At 39.9% G+C, this 20,111-nt stretch overlaps 1 protein-coding gene across 2 annotated transcripts in view; it reads right to left on the bottom strand.

Moving 5' to 3' along the window:
- ANO6 (anoctamin 6) overlaps nucleotides 1-20,111 on the bottom strand; it is a 198,322-nt gene that overhangs the window by 83,290 nt on the left and 94,921 nt on the right. For both annotated transcript variants that reach the window (XM_023256976.2, XM_023256977.2), the window contains one exon: nucleotides 1,587-1,715. In XM_023256976.2, the coding sequence (XP_023112744.1) occupies nucleotides 1,587-1,715 (129 nt within the window). The remainder of the gene's footprint in view (nucleotides 1-1,586; nucleotides 1,716-20,111) is intronic.

The raw sequence follows: 20,111 nt of genomic DNA, 5'->3' as shown, positions 1-20,111 counted from the left end.
AATTCACTCAAGTCATATAGCCAGTTAATAGGTATGGCCAAGACTAGCCTGCTGTCCACCAAAGATTCATGTTCCACTTCTACAATGTGGAGTTCCTACAGAGAAATGGCTGTCCAGCCAGAAAATACATTTTCCATTTTCCAGAGTTCAGACCAATAGAATGTAGCAAAACTGACGTCATTTCCAGGCCAAAGTGGTAACGAAGCACATCCTCTCCATCCTCTCTCTTAAATTATTATTTATGTTGATTCCTAGGATGATTTTAGAAACTACCTGTTGAATATGGCAAAGCTTCTGTGTCAGCCTGGGTCCCTGAATGACTGCAAGGGATCAAGCCTTACCCGTACCCCTAAACCCATATTGCCAAACAGGGATGCTACCTCTGATTTGACATGAGAAATAAGTAAACGTCTATTATGTTAAGACATTGTAATTCAGAACTAGTTTATCATATCAGCTAGAATTACTCCAAATAACTGGAGTGGCAGAATTAGAATGTGAATGTTAAGTTCCAGTGCCTGTGTTTACTCTGTGATACCATGTGAATGCAAAACACGAAACTTACCCCTTCCAAAATAAACACACGAAACAAGCATGATTGCTTCGTTTTAAGCGGGTTTCATCAGCTGGTTTGAAATAATGAGCAGAAATCAATAGATTTAAGAATGATGTATTTCAGAAAGTCCAGAGAGAATAATTTAAGCTGTGTATATGAATAGCATAGATGTGAGAAAAACAAACAAAGAATGAGGGAGTTGTTTTCAAAGTGGGGGAAAAGTGACCTATGTATGCTCTCTTCTTTTTGTCCTGTTTCAGCTTAATACAGTTTGGGTTCAGGTAAAGGAGATCCAGGTATGTTATAACCCTAGGCTACTAAATGGTTTAATATCTCAAGATAAAAATAGTCTTGTAACTTAAGAAAACTTGAAGAAGAGGAAAGGGAAGGAGGAGCAGCTTGAATGGCAACGGATGAAAAGGAAGTGATAGAAAATGGAAGAGGTGACTAGCACAGGTTCTAAATTCAAGACAAGAATTTGAACCATGGCTCCACTATTTGTTGGTGACCTTGGGCAATCATTGTAACCTAAGGGTCAACTCGGTGATCTACAATGGTACGATAACAGAAGGCATCTCGTAGGTTATGTAAAAATTAAGCAAGACAATGCATACAAAAGGCACCCAGCATCCATGAGTGAGAGCACACTGAAGGCTAGTGGTTACTACACTGGCTGTCATCACTAATCATCAGCGTCTCTTCCCAACCTAGTTGCAAATAGCCAAGTATGATTTTAATGTAAATCTCTTCTACAGATAGAAAATGCAATTCCTTGGAATAAAGTCTGCCTTTGGCTGTGAAACCAACTGAGGTTAAGAGCCTGAGGAAGTTTCTGCTTCAAATTAAAAAAAATATATATCTGTTAACATGCCTTGAGGGAATGATGAGCAGAGAAAATATGAAAGTATGTTTGGTATATCATATTTCAAATACCAGTTTCACTTTATTGCTTACATAAAAATAGCACTTTTTTTTCATTTCACGATATTATAAGAAATAAAACGGAAAATAGCACACACAAAAAACTTACCCTTTGTTTTTCATTTGAACCCTTTTTATTGGTTTCTTTTCTACTTTCATCTTCATACACTAGAACAAAGTCGATTCTTCGCTGACCATCATTAAAAAAGAGGGAGTCGGGTTTTCCATTAAATTCTTCCTGTGTGGGAAAACAAATTTTAATATAATTTTTTCAAAGTGTCAATTATAAGTGTTTATTTTCTAGCTTTAATAGATACATCATCGTGTTTACTGAGAAAAAGAAATCCACTGCTAGTTACTTAACTAAGAGGTCGCGGTCACCATGATCTTTGCGAGCACGGTTTGTTCTGGGTGAAAGAAGTCCTTGAATTAAGCAGTTTATGATTATTCTACAAACACATGGGAAACTATCAGTATTATGTATGTAAACACAATCATCTCAGAATTATTCCCTCCTCGAACAGCAAAGGAGAATAATGTTTGCAAATAAACACAATAACCAGAGGTGCCTATCTGAAGTACGGAGGTTCATTTAGCAAGAAGAAAAATCTAAGACAAAGCACTATTTATGAAAATCCCATCCTTCCTAAGCCATATTTTCATGGCTTCTCTCTGATGATGCATAAACACATTTTGTGTTTTGATAAACACAAAAGCTACAATGGTTGTTGGTATATGTTCCTGAATCCACAGAAGATACCCCTTCACTCCCAGCAAACAAAACAAATAAACAAATGACCCTGGCAGCAACAAGAAATAAATAAGCCTTTAGTTCAGAGCATAAAAGCTTTATGGCTTAAAAACAAAGAAATAACGGCAGAACTCGGACCTACTAGAGTCAAACAACTTTTATTACCATGTGGATTTGGATAGAATTATTTTAATTTGCTCTAAGCAAAAACTTGGGTTTGTGTTTCTCACACAGCTTGTCAGGATGCTCATGTGAATTTTGTTGCTGTTGTTTAAGAATCAGACTACTTTTTAACTGATAGGTAATATTTAAAAATTTTTAACTTCTTTCTCCATTAAAAACTCATGGGGAGATTGCATTTTGCAGTCCTTTGGTGGAAACACTTAGTCATTAAATGCGATTAATTCTTCTCTGCATTTACCATCAATTAATAAAAAAATCACCTAATTTTACCAGCACTCCTTCCTCCTTTACTTCACACTTTTGAAAAGACAGATCTTTTGCTGAGGGTATACAGCCTGATACTTGTCATTCCTGTCTTTTCCACCACAGAGTGGGGGCAGGTTTCTTGCTAGTATTCAAAACATATCCCATTTAGCAGGTTCCTTCACCTGTGGAGTGCATGCTGCTGGCCTAACTCAGAACACTCCCCATCACAGTGCCATTTAACCAAGGATTCCAATCACAAACAGTGTGACTTTGCCTTGAGACCCTATAGCTGGGAGCAGGGAGTGGCCAGGACAACAGACACAACAGTGCGTTAGGCTGGGGCCACTCCCCAACTCTTTTATTTAAAATTGCAGCTACTTAACACCCATAAACTTGAAGAGTATTTAAAGCTATACAAAAATGCTAAGCCCTGTCTTTTTCAATTCAGGCACAAAGTCCTTCAGGCTCCTTCCATTTCTCTTCTTTTTTTTTTTTTTTTTTTTTTTTTTAATTCTTTAAATGTTTATTCTTGAGGGAGAGAGACAGAGTATGAGTGTGGAAGGGGCAGAGAGAGAAGGAAACACAGACTCCGTAGCAGGCTCCAGGCTCTGAGCTGTCAGTACAGAGTATGATGCAAGGCTCAAACCCACAAGCCGTGAGATCATGACCCGAGCTGAAGTCGGACACTTAACTGACAGAGCCACCCAGGTGCCCCGATTTCTCTTCCTTTCAATGAGGATGTTACTATTGGTGACAATCAGGGCAGTTGCTAGAGGAAACTTTTACACAGAAGGGGGAAAAAATGAAAAATTTCCTTGCAGTGACAAAGGGGGAGGTGAACTGGGGTGGAATTTAGTCATGAAAACCTAGTCATCATTACAGATGTCTGAAAAGTATACAAAAGCCACTTGTTCTCTGTAGCCCACATTCTGTTGCCTTTGGTGGCATCCAGCAGGACTCATCGAAGGTCTGAAGGAGGAGATCTGGAATAAGATCCACATCTGCACGTGGCTCTAGGCACTCTCCCTTGCATGGCCCTTGCTCAGCCACACAGGCTGGCTGGCGGCTCCAGGATAGTCTGGTCTGCGTGCACGTCTTTCCTGTGTGACAGAAGACCATGGTCCTTTATTTGGAGGAAAGCCTCAATGACCTGGCAACAGTTGTCTGTGTGAAATAACTAGGTCAAACTCTGGTATGGTTTTACTGGAATGCAATGCTAGGGAAAAGGGCACCAGGTTTGTGCTGCTGTGAAATCCAGGTTTCCCATCGCTTGGCAGAAGGCCCTGCTAGGCAACTGGGAGAAAGGGAGAAACTCAATGTAGGGTTGGAAAGAATACATAACAAAAAAGAAATCTGGCCTGATCTGAATTTTAAAAGACTGACTTATAAACAAAACTTTTTTTTTTTTTTTTTTTTTTTTTTTTTTTTTAGGGATGGATTTTTCAGTAGTAATTCTACTCCAGGCCTAACTCACCCATCAGGACACTGAAATAATAGAGAACTAAAAAGTAATTCCTTTCCTACAGTTTTGCTTTATATGAAGTAAAATGTTAATAGTCTCTCATGATAAATACTGATACACTTCTTTAAAGGACTGATTATTCAGTGATGAATTATTCAAGTCCTGACCTCTATGCCTTTCTTGGTACCTACTCAAAACCTCATCTTTACTCTTTTCTACCAAGTCAAATGGCATCAAGATGAAATACAAAAACTCTGAAACCAGACGTTTTTCCAAAGAAGACATCCAGATGGCTAACAGACACACGAAAAGATGTTCAACATGACTTATCATCAGGGAAATACAAATCAAAACTATAATGACATACCACTTCACGCCTATCAGAATGGCTAAAATTAACAATACATGAAACAACAAGTGCTGGTGAGGCTGCAGAAAAAGGGGAACCCTCTTTCAGTGTTGTTGGGAATGCAAACTGATGCAGTCACTCTGGAAAACAGTATAGAGGTTCCTCAAACTGTTAAAAATAGAACTACCCTAGGATCCAGCAATTGTACTACTAGGGAGGTATTAACCCAAAGGATACAAAAATACTGATTTGAAGGGATACATGCACCCCGATGTTTATAGCAGCATTATCAACAATAGCCAAATTATGGAAAGAGTCCAAATGTCCATCAAATAATGAATGGATGGATAAAGAAGATGTGGTACACACACACACACACACACACACACACACACACACACACACACACACACTGGAATATTACTCAGCCATCAAAAAGAATGGAATCTTGTCATTTGCAATGACATGGATGAAGCTAGAGAGTACTATACTAAGTGAAATAAGTCAGAGAAATACCGTATGATTTCACTCATACATGGAATTTAAACAAAACAGATGAACATAGGGGAAAACAAAAAGAGAGAGGCAAGCCAGAAAACAGACTCTTAACTAAAGAGAACAAACTGAGGTTTACTGGAGGGGATGTGGGGGGGGGGGGATGGTAATAAGTAGGGTGCTTGTTATGATGAGCACCACACATTGTAAGTAAGTGATGAATCACTAAATTCTACACCTGGAACTAATATTACACTGTGTTAACTAACTGGAATTTAAATAAAAACTTGGAAAAACAAAAACAAAAATACCCTGAAAGCCAATCTTTCCTGTTCAGCAACTTAAGTTTAAAAACACTTGCAGAGAGGTTGAAAATTTATCAGGTAAAATTATTTTAGAGATCATGGCTTCTGTATGGTTACTGACTTCCCCACCTGGACGACCCCACTAGGGTGTTAGGCAAATGTCTCAAATGTCGAGGAAGTAAACAGTCTCTAGCTGTTAATACTCACGTCTTTCTGGAAAAATATCAAATAAATATCCAATTACAGTTTGGAGTCTACACTATATTCTACCTGTTCATACCCAATGCCCTCTCTGGTTCCAAAGATGCTAGATCTCACCCACCTAGCATTCAGTTACTCCTGGGTAGCCACTTGACCTAACGCTGTACTGAAAGTTAAAGGCTACAGAGGTTAAAAAAAAACCCCACCCACGTTCATTGTCAGTACACCAGAACTGGTGGCAACCACTGTGAAATAGTGACCTGACTACCTCTGCCTTTGGCTGCTGCCTTTGACATTTCATACTTGGGATGCAGAGGAGACATACAGGTCTGAGCAGTAACAGCTTGGCTGAGGAGAGCAGGAGAGGGAATAAGTAGGGAGGTCAGGTGTGATTCATACAAGCGATGTTTTCCAGGCCTCCCTCCTCTCAGCTGGCCTCTTTCCTCCTTTTATTTATGGGGCGGCTCCTTCAACAAAAGAGCCCCACAGGGCAGGATCCTCCTTAACCAAATCAGGATAAAAAATGCAAGCAACAAAATACTGTGCCCAGTGCTTTCAAGCTACAGTCGTGAATTTAAGAACATGAAAATTTTTTGCTCTTGGCTAAGAAGTACGAGTGGGTGCTGGTCCTGTACCTGGAGCCCGGTTCAGACCTCCATAGTATAGGACAAGCGATTGAGAAAGAATGTCCTAGTGGACACAAAGACAGATCCAAAGATGCTAATTACTTAGTAGGAAAATTTCTCAAAAGTAATCTCTGAATGAAATGAGGCATTAGACCTCTCCTTGAATAGATGCTTCAGGCAAATGAAGGGTGACATGATGAGGTCTCTCTTCCAGGTGGGGAAAGAAGGACCAGGGTAAGAGAGGACCTAGGAAACAGGCGTCACTGTTTCCTGAGTGTCACTGCTCTGTGGCATTTAGGTTAGTTCTAGGTGAGCAGCCTGTCTCACTAAGCACCCTCCTGGAATCCCTGATATCAGCACTTGGTAAATCCACAACATAACTTGCTGCTTAACATTTGTTCAATCTCATATTTCTCAAGTGTCCACAAAATCAGGTCCCCAAATAACCCTGCAAAACACAAGACTGGAAGTTCCATTTCACAATAGAGGCATCATTTCGAGAGCTTAAAATGCTGAACTTAAGTTATTTGTCCAAGATCTGCATAAAAAGCAGTGTAATTGGTATTTTCGCTCAAACTCTTATTTATGTGTAAGGGTGTTTGAAACTTGCCTTGGACAGCAAGTGATATTCTGATTGTATCTCCAGAATTTTCAAATAGTCTACTCCTGATCTGATATGGTTGTCATTTACTATGATACTGGAGAGTAGTCCAAGCTCATTTGGGCAATGGTGTCGACCTTTATACAAAGCAGGATACAAAAAAGGCTTAAGATCTAACGATAATAGTTGAAGAATTACATGACGAAAAATAAACTATCAAAACACTCACACAATTAAAGAGCAACTGATATGTAAATGTGGAAAAAACACATGGCTCTCTGTAGTCTTTAACACCTCCTTAAGTAAAACAAAACTAATTAACTAAATCCAAGAAGGACACAACAGGAAAAAAAAGCAAACTTTAATCATGGCAGAGAACTAAAGTGAAAATATTGGATCTTTGATTTTTCAGTAAACCCTGAATCCATGCATGTAGCAAGTTCTAGGGAAACCAAACTTTTGAAGCAAAAGCCTTTGTGTAAATATTTAGATCTCACAAAACACAGAGCACAATGAAACTTTATTTGCAGGCCATACAGTTATAAATGAGATATACTCTGTTTGCCCTAACTGTGGGAGAGTGCAGGCAGATTCAAAGCATAAGTAATCGTGGGACATTTTTACTTTATACAATTGTGCACAAAGCGAAGAGACCAGGACCAATTTGTTCCTTTGAGGAGAGCTCCTCCTCAGCCCGTAAGAACATGTAATAGTGAGAAAATGCAAAGTAGAAAGAAAAATGACAAGCACTGTCCATATGGAAGGATTGATGCTGTAGGTGGAAAGACTAGTATTGTGGGGAGCAGGGTTGAAGAAGAGGAAATAACCTGTTAACAGGGATAAAGAGACATATGTGGACACACATGGGAGCCAAGGAGGAAACCAGCTCAGTAACTGGGGATGAATAAGCGGTTTTTTGACTGGACTCAGGCGTCCAGGAATGTTGATGGGAGGGAAGTGCAGTGGACAGAGGGCCCATTCAAGGAGGAGGGGGTATCCAGAAGCGAGGACTCTAGGTTGGTTTTAGAGTCAAGCATGTCAGGATGTTCCATGAACATCCCTTGATGGTGACTCTGTAATGATCAAGGTGTACTCAAGAGTGACCCAGAATGTTTGTACAAATCACAGTCTCTTTCCCCACTCTGTTATCCACACTATTAGCTTCTGAAGACTGGTGGCCGGGTCTTGTTCCAACCCTGAGTTCTCTGCTGAGCATTGCAGGTAGCAGGAGCTCAGTTTACTTTTTTCTTAGAATAAAAATAACCTCTTTTTTCCCCCGATAATAAAATATATACTAGCTGCTAAAAAATTCTGAAGATGCAGCAAAGTAAGAAAGGAAAAAAACAGAAGTCATACGTAATCCAACCTCGTAGAGCTGAGCTTAATATTTTGCATCCTTTCAGGTTTTCCCTCTCTCTCACATACACACTCCCCAAAATGGTACCATACCCTACATACTGTTTTATAAACATCTATCACATTTTTCTAGCTTGATATTAAAGCTCTGAGTCATGCTTAATCACTACAATATAAACATTTCCTCCACTGATGAACACATAAATTGTTTCCAATTTGCTGCTTTTATAAACACCGCTGCAATGAGCATCCTTGTACATATGTATCTGTGCACATGTTCAATTACTATTTCCTTAGGCTAAGTTCTAGAAGCAGATTTTAAGTGGCACGGCTTTTTCAAGAGCTTTTGATGTATACATTGCCAAATTTTCATCCGTGATATTTATAATAAATGAACACTTCCACCAGCAGAGCACATGAAAGTCTCCTTTCCCACCCTTACCAGATTTCTGTTAGTTTCACGGTCTCCTTGAGAGTCAAAATATTTTTTTTTCATTTGTACTTGTTAATTAGGGAGCACCAACATTTTTATGGGTACTGCCCAAATGAATTACTGCTTTTGTGAAATGCCAATTACCATTCTTGACCTAAATGAACTATCTCATTATTTAATCTCTATTCAGTAGATTCTCTTGGGTTTTACTGATGAGATCCTAAAAACCATGCAGGCAAATGGGGCGAGTTGATGAATGGCGACATAAAGGGGGTCCATAAAATTACCAACTAAATCCCAAAAAGGAAAAGGGACAAATATTTTAGGATACTGTCAATCAGTCCTGGGTTCAACAACGTAGACATGTCTGAAATTCAGACATGGAATTGGAATGTGCTGATACAAATTTTAGAGATCACTGCCCCAGATTGACATACTTTCCCTTACAGCTTCCATGCCACCTTTGTAACTACCACATATCAGTTATATATCTTTACTCAAAACTTTTTTAGAACTCAATACTTATTTAGCTTATAAGTGATTTTTGTTGAAAGTCAAAAATTGATGCACAAATTCCTAAAAAACAGTCTTGCATGGCTATAACCAGTTCCCAAATAGCTGAGCTTACTAGTTTCCATAATTTGTCCACAGGGATATGGTTCACTTATAAATATCATTAGATTGTGCCTAAAGATGCTGCTGCTTCTTTTTATTTTATTTTTTTGGTTATACACACAAGGGAATGTTCACATGCCGGCAGCCTCTTCATTTGGTACATGCATTTTGCTTTTGTTTCCTTTTGCTTGTGTTAAACTCTGGAGTTCTATTATTAGAACATCACATTTAAGATGCTGGGTGAGTATGAAGGCCGTAATACCTTAAGCATAATTATTGTTAAATATTTCCCTGCAGGCCATGCCATGGAAACAGTAGTTTGATTAAATAAAGTTCTCATATGGCTTTAAATATTCTTAAAATTTTTGAAGCAAGTTTGACGAAATACGAAAATAGAACTTTTAATGACCTTTAAAATAAGACTTCCTTAAAAGGAGTTAAGTAACTAGGGTTTCAGGAAGATTGCAGGAAGATGCTCAGTTAGCAGGGTCCTCCTAGGGGAGGGACTCTGCCTGAACCTTTTCCTCAACCCCACAGTCAAATGTGAGACAGGGGATTGGGATTTTTATTAACAAGACTACACGGATGGTTGGTTGGTTTGTTTTTGCTCTCCTGTTTTCCCACCATTTTAAAACCCCTGTTTAGCCTTCTTTAAAGGTGATATGCAGAAAAGAAGAATAAGAAAAGTCACAGAAGAAAAAAAAAACAGTGTGAAAATGCCTACAGTGGTTATTTTCATATTCTTCCTTTTCTAGAAGAAGCCATCACCTGTTTGCACAGTTCTCATCTGATAATGGTAACAGTGGTGAACTGCGGGAGAGATTAAGCTGCAAAATATTCCCAATAAAGTCTTAAATAAAGTGACAGACATGATAAAACAAGACAAGTGATGTATGAGGATATTTCTGAAAGGGAATGATTATCCTCCTAGAGGCTAACCTCTTAAGGTTTCAACATCCCCAAAGTGTCCTGCTTTTGCTTTACTACCACATTATGTATTTAACATTCTTAAATATGTCTTGAATCTGTTAGCATCTTCAGTTTGTACTACCTCTCGAGGAAAAATGTTGTATAGGTTTCCCACCTAGGCAGGATGGCTGTCCTAAATTACACTTTTTGGACCTTTAAGAAATAACTCCCAATCTTCTATTCTGGAATCAGAACCAAAATAATACTGCTACAACCAGATCCCTCATGATTTAGTGGACTTTCACAATATTCCATCTACAATGTTCAGATCATTAGTCTCAAGGTAAAATAGTTTTCACGTGACTTCATAATCACAAGTTTCCTTCCACCTTCCTCCTATTCCTTAGTCAACCACACACTTCAACTGGCTTTCACACATGTAAGTACTTTCAGTACTTGGAAAACTACCCAGTTATGATGAAAAAATATTTACTGGTAGTTACCATATCCATGGCTATGAACTACTCCCCTTTCTTAGTCACCTGAGTCACATGTGACCAGGGTGACCAGTCCCTGAATATGCATGCTTGTGAATGAAAACCTTATCCCCTAGCCAGTGATTATAATCTCCGAATGAATAGAAAATGGAGATTCAAATTGGCCATTCAGACTGTCAAGCTGAGGAAGCTAACAAAGGTATCACCGAGGGTGTAACTGAGGCAATGAATCACACTCTTTACTAGGATCATGTATAATTCTTCTTTTGCAGACTCCCTTAAAGTTATAATCCGTCACTCCCAGAGGCTCTTCATCTTTCACAGGATGTTTCCATTTCTAGTCTAAGAATTGCCCCGGGGTTATTTTTAGCTTTTCAGTTGCTCTGAGTTTGCACCACTAGAGTCCTGTCATCAACAGTTACTCCCCCATGGACTGTTATGTCCCATGTCCATAATCTTCTCAGACTACTTCTCTGACAACTGATGTTTACAAACTCATTCAAAGCGAGAGAAAGAAAAAGAAATCAGAGCATCTAGTGCCCAGCAAAGAATTGTGACATTGCCTATCAGCTGGTTAATGTTTTTTTTTTTTTTTTACTTTTTTTTTTTTCAATTTTTATTTATTTTTGGGACAGAGAGAGACAGAGCATGAACGGGGGAGGGGCAGAGAGAGAGGGAGACACAGAATCGGAAACAGGCTCCAGGCTCCGAGCCATCAGCCCAGAGCCTGACGCGGGGCTCGAACTCACGGACCGCGAGATCGTGACCTGGCTGAAGTCGGACGCTTAACCGACTGCGCCACCCAGGCGCCCCGCTGGTTAATGTTTTATAGAGATAGAACTTTTTTTTCCTTTAACTCACTAGTAGTTTACAAGAATGGCTGTTCTTCATGGTATGAAAATGAGGAAACACAGAGGTTTCCAAAACAAAATTAAAAAAACCACAGGACTCATTCAAAACAATGGCACAAATGGGGCACCTGAATGGCTCAATCGGTTAAGCATCTAACTTCGGCTCAGGTCATAATCTCACCATTCATGGGTTCAAGCCCTGTGTCAGGCTCTCTACTGACAGCTCAGAGCCTGGAGCTTGCTTCGGATTCGGTCTCCCTCTCTCTCTGCCCCTCCCCTGCTAGCACTCCATCTCTGTCTCTCAAAAATGAATAAAAACGTTAAAAACATTTTAAAAATAATAAAACAATGGCACAGAAGTTTGAAACTGACTGTAGATAATAAATAACACTTTAGAAAACTTCTTCCAGCCCATTGTTGGGAATTTTCAAGAAATAAAGTGCTCTGAGGAAATGTATTTTTAAATAAACATTATACCAATTAAAAAAAGGTTACTTTAGCCTTTTTGTGCTCTAAATTTTCTCAAACACAGTACACAGTATTTTTTGAGATCTTTTAAAAGGCTGTTGAACATAACTTAGCTATTATTATTATTGAGGTAAACATGAAGGAAGCCCCCAAATAAGAATAAAGAACATAGGCTTTGTTATCCAGCTGAGCCCATTTCAAAACACAACTCTGCCACATACAAAGCAGTGTACCTTTGTGTATATATTTTATTTCTTTAAAAGTATTCATCTGTGAAGAGGAGAAAATCATAGAAATGCATGGTTATTGTGAAGATTAAGTACAATGATACATGAAAAGCAATAGCAGAGAGCCTGGAACATAGTAAAAGCACAAGAAATGTGAGCTGTTAGTTTTCTCTAACATGTGACAGTTCTTTATTAATTACTAGCTGTGTTGCGTGCATTCACATAATCTATAATCCTGAGGAATTTGCACCCGCATCTTGCTTTTTCTGACATTATTCTGGTTATGAATAGTCATTTCGTTTGGTATCACTTTACCTATTTTTTTTTAATTTTAATTTTAATTTTTGAGAGAAAGAGTGAGAGAGAGACAGAGCAAGACTAGGGGAGGGGCAGAGTGAGAGGGAGACATAGAATGGGAAGCAGGCTCCAGGCTCTGAGTTGTTTAGCACAGAGCCTGACACAGGGCTTGAACTCACAAACCCGTGAGATGATGGTCAGAGGCTTAACTGACTGAAACACTCTCATTTCACCTATTTTTAGTAGGTATTTCACTACCCTTTTACTTGCTGCTTCTCATCTGCTTTGAATTGGGAAACCAGAATAACTGAATTTATTTAATTTGAAATTTAACCTTGGTACTTGGGTTTTCAATGTCAGAGTCTTTTTACCTTTCTTAAGGTTGTCAGTAAAATGTGACTGATGTAGAGTCCTATCCTATCAATGAACAAAATATGTGAAGGATTAATAGATTATCATTACATTATATTCTTCTCCCTGTGATATAATGATTTAAGAATCATCCACGGTTCCTGAAAATGCTTCACAGGCATAAAGGCGAAATGGGTATCTTATTAATGAAGGTGACTTTTGGACCCCACCCAAGGGTGGGGGACTGGGTGCCATGTGATTAGAGAATTGGAATTTTCAGGCCCCCCCCCATCACCTCCAAGGATGGGGGACAGGCTGGAGTTTGAATTGGCCGATGGCCAAAGACTTAGTCAATCATGGGCATGCAATGAGGTCTCCACAAAAACCAAAAGAACTGGGTTTGGAGAGCTTCTGGGTCAGTGAACACATGGGGATGAGAGGAGGGTCGCATACCCAGAGAAGACACAGGAGCCCCATGCTCTTTCTCCCTACCTTGCCCTATGTATCGCCTCATCTGGTTGTTGATTCATGTCCTTTAATAAACCGGTAAATATAAGTAAATGTTTCCCTGAGTTGTGTGAGCTGCTCCAGCAAATTAGATGAACCTAAAAAGGAGGTTGCTGGAAGCTCCAATCTGTAGCCAGTTGGTCAGAAGCACCGGTAACAGCCTGAGGTTTGCCACTGGAGTCTGAAGTGGGATGTGGAAAGCAATTTTGTAGGACTGAGTCCTTAACCTGTGCAATCTGATGCTATCTCCTGGTAGACAGTGTCAGAATTGACTTGAATTCTCTGATACCCAACTGGTGTGCAAGAATCACTTAGTATTTGGGCATTGGGGAATAACCCTTCACATTGGAATTGGTATTAGGAACCCTAAAAGACTCTCCCACTGTCCACCTCTTTCAAGAAAGGTCTTCTGATATCTGGCATTAAATAGAATGAAAATAGTAAGATTAATGAATTATAAAGAAAGAAAGAAGAGAATCAGGCCAGAGAAAGAAGAAGTAAGAAATGTACTAACCACTGGGACAAGTGTAATTGTTATGATTTTAATATGATATTTGGCACAAAGCCTCCTGGCTCCAGGTCAAAAAGGAAATGTGTTCAATGATCCAGTTCTTGCTATCAGAAAAAAGGGAAGCATTCTGATTTTGGGGAGAGGAAAAAGTCTCATGTGAGACCTTATATAGAAACACGCAGTTTTTGTTCATTTCCCTAACAATGTCCTTGGCAAGGAAATGGGGTTATAAAATATAATATGCAAGTAACCTTTGACTTTTTCTTCTTTAGTTCTCATATCACTTCTAGTTTTGAAGCAATTGGTCTACATTTCACTCTGGTCCATCTACTGCCATCTCTCCAGCCTGTATTTTTTTTCCCCCCAATGTTTTTACAGAGAGAGACAGAGCGTAAGCGGGGGAGGGGCAGAGAAAGAGGGAGACAACAGAATCCAGAACAGGCTCCAGGCTCTGAGCTGTCAGCACAAAACCTGACGCAGGGCTCGAACCCACAAACTGGGAGATCATGACCTGAGCTTAAGTCGGACCCTTACCCAACTGAGCCACCCAGGCACCCCCCTCTAGTCTGTATTCTTGACGCTCACAAACTATATTAATATTCCAATCAGTCTCCTTGCATCCAGTTGTCCTGATTGTCAAATTTACCTTATACACTTTCGCTGTAGGATTGTCCTAAATCAACATGTTCATGTCACAGGGTTCAAAAACCTTGAATTACTCCCCGTGACTTCTGGAAAAAATGCAAACTTTTCTGATAGGTATTCAAGATTCCCCCGTAATATCATCATATCCCATATTTTATAAATAATCACTCACTCTCCATTCCTAACCCTCCAACCCAACCATCCTTTCTCATCAGTGTTTTGGCCACATCATGCGGCTTCCTGCCTCTACTCCTTTACTCACATGATTTCCCTTCCTAAAATCCCTTTCCCTTCTCTTTCCCACCTATCAAAATCTTAATTCTGCTTTAAGGTCTAAGTCCGTTCGCTCATGAAGCCTTCCTAACAATGGGTTTCTGTTTCTTTCTTTCTTACACTACTGTCTATGGCAACGCATGTGTGTTCTGAGGACCTCTGGGAATTCCTGAGACCTTTTCAGGGGGCCCATAGGGTCACAACCATTTTTACAATACTAAGATGTTATCGATTTTCCTCACTGTGTTAACACCTGCAATGATGGTGCAAAAACAATGGCGGGTAAAATTCCCAGCATCTTAGCAAACTCAGCAGTGGCACCAAACTGGCCTAGTTGTCATTGTATTCTTTACCACTGCATACAGTAGAGTCACTTCACTTAAGAATGTTCTTGATGAAGGTGTAACAATGACTAACGTTATTAAATCCTGACCCTTGAGTACCGGGCTTTTCAATATTCTGTGTGAAGAAATGGAAGTACCCATAAAGCACTTCTGATGCACACTGTAGTATGATGGCTGACTTGAGGAAAAGTGCTTGTATAATTTTCCAGTTGCCAATTTTTTTTCACAGATACCACTTCAATTGACAGATAACTAACAAAATTCAGTTATATAGACTTGGATATTTGGTAGATATTTTGCAGAAAATGAACAAAGTGAAACTGTCATTTCAGGAGAAACAACTGACAATATTTATTGCTTATGACAAAATTCAAATTTTCAAACAAGTATTAGAATTTAGGACAACTTGTATTCACCACTGTGCACTTCACAGCTTCCCAATATTCCTTAGCTTCACTGGTGAGACTGGGGCTGTGTTAACAAACGTCATTTTTTTCACCTTGTATAACAAAATGGGTCAACATTTGTAAGAGCTACTTAACTCAGTGAACCAATGTTTTCAACTGCCCTGTGAATAGTGATAAAAATTAGGCTTGGGTAAAGATCCATTCAAAATGCAAGACAGGTTTTTAATATACAAAAATTTGTTGATATGGTTTCACATTTCATATTACAACGAACCTTTAAGATGCTACTACCTGTCAAGTTTCAATGTGGTATCAAAGAATATCTAGAATTACCTGAAAAGACTATAAACAACTCTCTTTTCTGACCACCTACCTGTGTAAGGCTGGGTCTACTTCACATACTTCAACCAAAACAACACACTGGAACTTTTAACTACAGAAACAGATATTAAGAATCCAGCTGCCTTCTCTTAAAGAGATGTGTAAAATACATGTGTAATGCCACTCTTCTTACTATGTTGTTTTAAAAAAAAGTTATTTTTTATTAAAATGTTTTATGTTTATATATATTGAGTTTATTAGTTTTGTTTAAGTAAATTAATACATTTAATTTTTTTCAGTTTTAAGTTCTACTATAGTAAATATCAATATACCCACATAAAAAGCTCTTTGGGGTCCATACTTTTAAGAGTATAAAGTGAAAGAATATAAAACCTTTAGAACCACCATTTCATACCATTCATTCTGGCTCTTAATTTTCCATTATATAAATTATAATAATAGTATGATACAATACCTATAGAGTATGTCATCTATTTTTATGTATGCATATTATCATTTTTATTGGATTATAACAATAAAGAGAAAAAAAATCTTGCTTTTTCTTTTTAACTTATAACCCCCAGGAAAGTAAGCCACCAGACAGATACTTGCTATATTGACTTGAGATCACATTCAAGTCAAAGTGTTTAACAGAACCATGTTATACAAGTTTGGTTGGTTTCCAAAAGCTGCTCCAGATGGCTTGAAAAATTTAAGACCACATTCCATCCCAATGCAGTTGTCAGGTTCTTTATTCCATTAAAGTTTTTAATCATTACATTGTATTCCATTGAAATAAAGTACTTCCCTTCTCTCTTTACACATGTGGCCCCCACTCCCTAGAATCTCTCCCTTTCCTTCGTCAACTCCTCCTTACGGAGCCTTTCCCTGAGCTCCCTGGCTAGCTTAGCTCTCCTCCTCATATACCCTCAGAGCACCTTATATTCCTCCTTAAATGTCACATCTCACAATTTTAATTGTGTAGTTATTCGTGTAATTATTTGATTAATGTGTTTCTCTCACTAGAATATATGCCCCAAGGGATATTTCAGTGATATTTCCCAATAGTACCTGCTTAATAGGGTTATAGAAATACTAAATGGATAAATATTATTAAATAAATCAACTGAAATTAATTAACCCTTTATCCTGTGATATTTTGTAATATTACAGATAAAGCAACGGGGGGAATTACGTTACACATCACAGAAGAAAGTATCTGATTTCTGCTTTTCAAGGAAGTGGTTAGAGAATAGAGATGCGGGTGGCAAAAGTGGCGACGGGACTGTGAGAGTCCAGGGAAGACAGGGAGTGACCTTGTCTGAGGGGGGAGCAACAGAAATGAAGACACAGAGACAGACAAGCTGTAACTTACACTTAGAAATAGCAGGTTAGGGGCACCTGGGTGGCTCAGTCGGTTAAGCGTCCCACTCCTGACCTCGGCTCAGGTCATGATAGCATGGTTTTGTGGGTTCAAGCCCCAAGTCGGGCGCTGGCGCTGACCACACAGAACCTGCTTGGGATTCTCTGTCTCAGCCCCTCTCCCACTTATGCTCTAAATAAATAAATAAATAAATAAATAATAAATTTAAAGAAACAGCAGATCGGGAACAGTATCAGGAGGAGTCTGAGGTTTCTGGCTTGAGCAGCTGAGAGGATGGTGATTATATTTTGTGCATGTACCAAAATGCACAACACTGAAAAAGCAGTATGGGTAGGAGGGGAGACCAATAAGAGTCTGTGAGATTTCCCAGTGGAGACATCAGGGGCCTGAGGTTGAGAGGAAAGAGCTAAGACTGCGAGTAGAATCTTGGGAGCTGTTAACACAGAGTTCTGTGGTAACTGAAGCTAGGGAAGCCCACGTGAGGACAGCCGGCGAGAAAAGAGGAGCTGCGGACATCTGCCTGACAGGAAGGGTTTAGGTGGACAAGGGGAAAGCAAGAAGGTGTAGAAGTGGCCAACCCTAAGATCATCGTTGGTTCCCTTCTCCATTTCCCATCTCTCTCCCTTCCTTCCCTCTTCCTGCACTGCCCGCCCTGCCTGGGACGGTACGACTAGTCTACTAACTGGACTGCTTGCCTTCTTTCTCTCCTTCCAGTGCATCCTGTACACCCCCTGCCAGACTGACCTCTGTACAGCTGCACTGTCCAACAGTAACTACTAGCCACACGGAGCTACTTAAATTAATTAAAAACTCCTCTGTGGGGAGCCTGGGTGGCTCAGTCGCTTAAGTGTCAGACTCTTGATTCTGGCTCAGGTCATGATCTCATGGTGTGTGAGTTCATGAGATTCTTGCTCTCTCCCTCTCTCTCTGCCCCTCTCCCGCTTGCATGCATACACACACACACACACACACACACACACACACACACACACACACTCTCTCTCTCTCTCTCTCTCTCTCTCTCTCTCTCTCACGCTCTTAAAATAAATAAATAAACCTTAAAAAATTCAAATTCAGTTCCTCTGTATCACTAATCACATGTTAGGGTAGGTCACTGAGAGGACATGATCACTGATTAACCCAGGAGCTGGACTCCAACAATCAGAGGCTCCTCACCACCCCCCCCCCCCCCGCCTCAGCTCCCCCCTCCCACCCACCGTCCTTGGAAAGTACATTCCACTTGCCTTCCCTGCTCCCAGAAGCTGCCCCAAGGACACAACCTTGAGATAGTGATGTGGAATTCAGACCATCTGGTCCATACACATGACTGAACCTAGTTAAGGCCTCTATAACAACTTTTAAGATACTGGCAGGTGGGGGTGGAGATCTTCCTGCCTTTAGGTCCACCTAAGAAAAGCCTCATAAGTTCCCTTGCTCATTAAACTGTCCACCTCCTGATATGGAGTGGCTTCTTTCTTTAGTCTCTCCTTCTCTTCAAGTACGGCGTCACTTTCAGATTTTACCCAGGAAGGTCCCAAGGAGGTTTGGAACTAACACCCTTCAGGTGTCTCCACAGCCGCACGTGGCTAAGGGGCTATGGTGCTGGCCACCACAGAGACAGAACATTTTCATCATACCGAAAATTCTGTTGGGACAGTGCTGCTATAGCATTGCTTTGTCTTTTCAGCTCAAAAGTCCAATACAGCTACATTTAGCCTTAAACTAACTTCATCTCCTCCCACTACCCTAGATCAACTGGATACAAACTGGACACATCTTCCTCATCTCCACTTCCATTCATTTGCCCATGCAAGTAGGATACCCTCTGTAATATATCCACTGTGGCAGTCAGGTTTGTGTGTCAGCTTAGCCAGGCTACAGGACCCAGTTATGAAATCAAACACTGATCTAAGTGTTGTTGTGAAGGAATTGTATACATGTGGTTAACATGTACAGTCAGTTGACTTTAAAGGAAAGGACATTATTCTCAATGATCTAGGTGGGACTCACCTAATCAGTTGATGGGTCTTAAAAAAAAAAAAAAATCCTGAGGCTTCTCTGAAAAAAAAAGAAGTTCCACCTATGGACTGCAGCAGCCGCCCCTGCCCTTCCTGCCAGCATGCTCTGTGGATTATACCCCACAGCTGCATAAACCAATTCCTTCAGCTAACTCTGTTAAATAAATCAAGGGCGCCTGAGTGGCTCAGTTGGTTAGGCGTCTGGCTCAGGTCATGATCTTGCGGTTCGTGAGTTCGAGCCCCACATTAGGCTCTCTGCTGTCAGCACAGAGCCTGCTTCAGATGCTCTGCTCCCCACCCTCTGCCCCTCCCCCACTTGTGCTTTCTCTTTCTCAAAAGAGTTTAAAAATAAATACATCTGTTTATTAAATCTCTGTGTATGTACAGATACATACAACTATACATACACATTTGAACGTGTGTGCACCTGTGTGTACCTATGTATATATATATACTACTGATTCCGTTTTCTGGATTGGTATACCTTTTGGTACAGGTTTCGGTACCTAGTGAAATGTACCCTTCAAGGTTGAGCTATATACCACCACCTCCTTTAAAATTACAAACCTAGGGGCGCCTGGGTGGCTCAGTCAGTTAAGCATCTGACTTCAGCTCAGGTCATAGTCTCACTGTTTGTGAGTTCGAGCCCCATATCGGGCTCTGTGCGGACAGCTCTGAGCCTGGAGCCTGCTTGGGATTCTGTGTATCTCTCTCTCTCTGTCCCTCCCTTGCTTGCACTCTTTTTTTCTCAAAAATAAACAAACATTAAAAAAATTAAAAGAAAAAATTTTAATTACAAATTTTTCAAAGAAAATGGCTCTTAAAACTAGCTGTACATTAGAGTCACCTTCATAAACTTTATTTAAACACATTCAGGTTTTAACCAAGAGCAGGATTAGCACATAAAGGTCAGCTTGGACCTTCACTTTTCCAAAGAGCTCTCTGGGGAGTTCTGATGCACAACAGAGCTGAGGACTGCCATCCTAACCGAACTCCTCCAG

Source organism: Felis catus, chromosome B4, assembly GCF_018350175.1.
Source record: "Felis catus isolate Fca126 chromosome B4, F.catus_Fca126_mat1.0, whole genome shotgun sequence".
NCBI lineage: Eukaryota > Metazoa > Chordata > Mammalia > Carnivora > Felidae > Felis > Felis catus.
The sequence above is the reverse complement of the archived record's forward strand: the minus strand, read 5'-3'. Positions and strand labels throughout refer to the sequence as shown.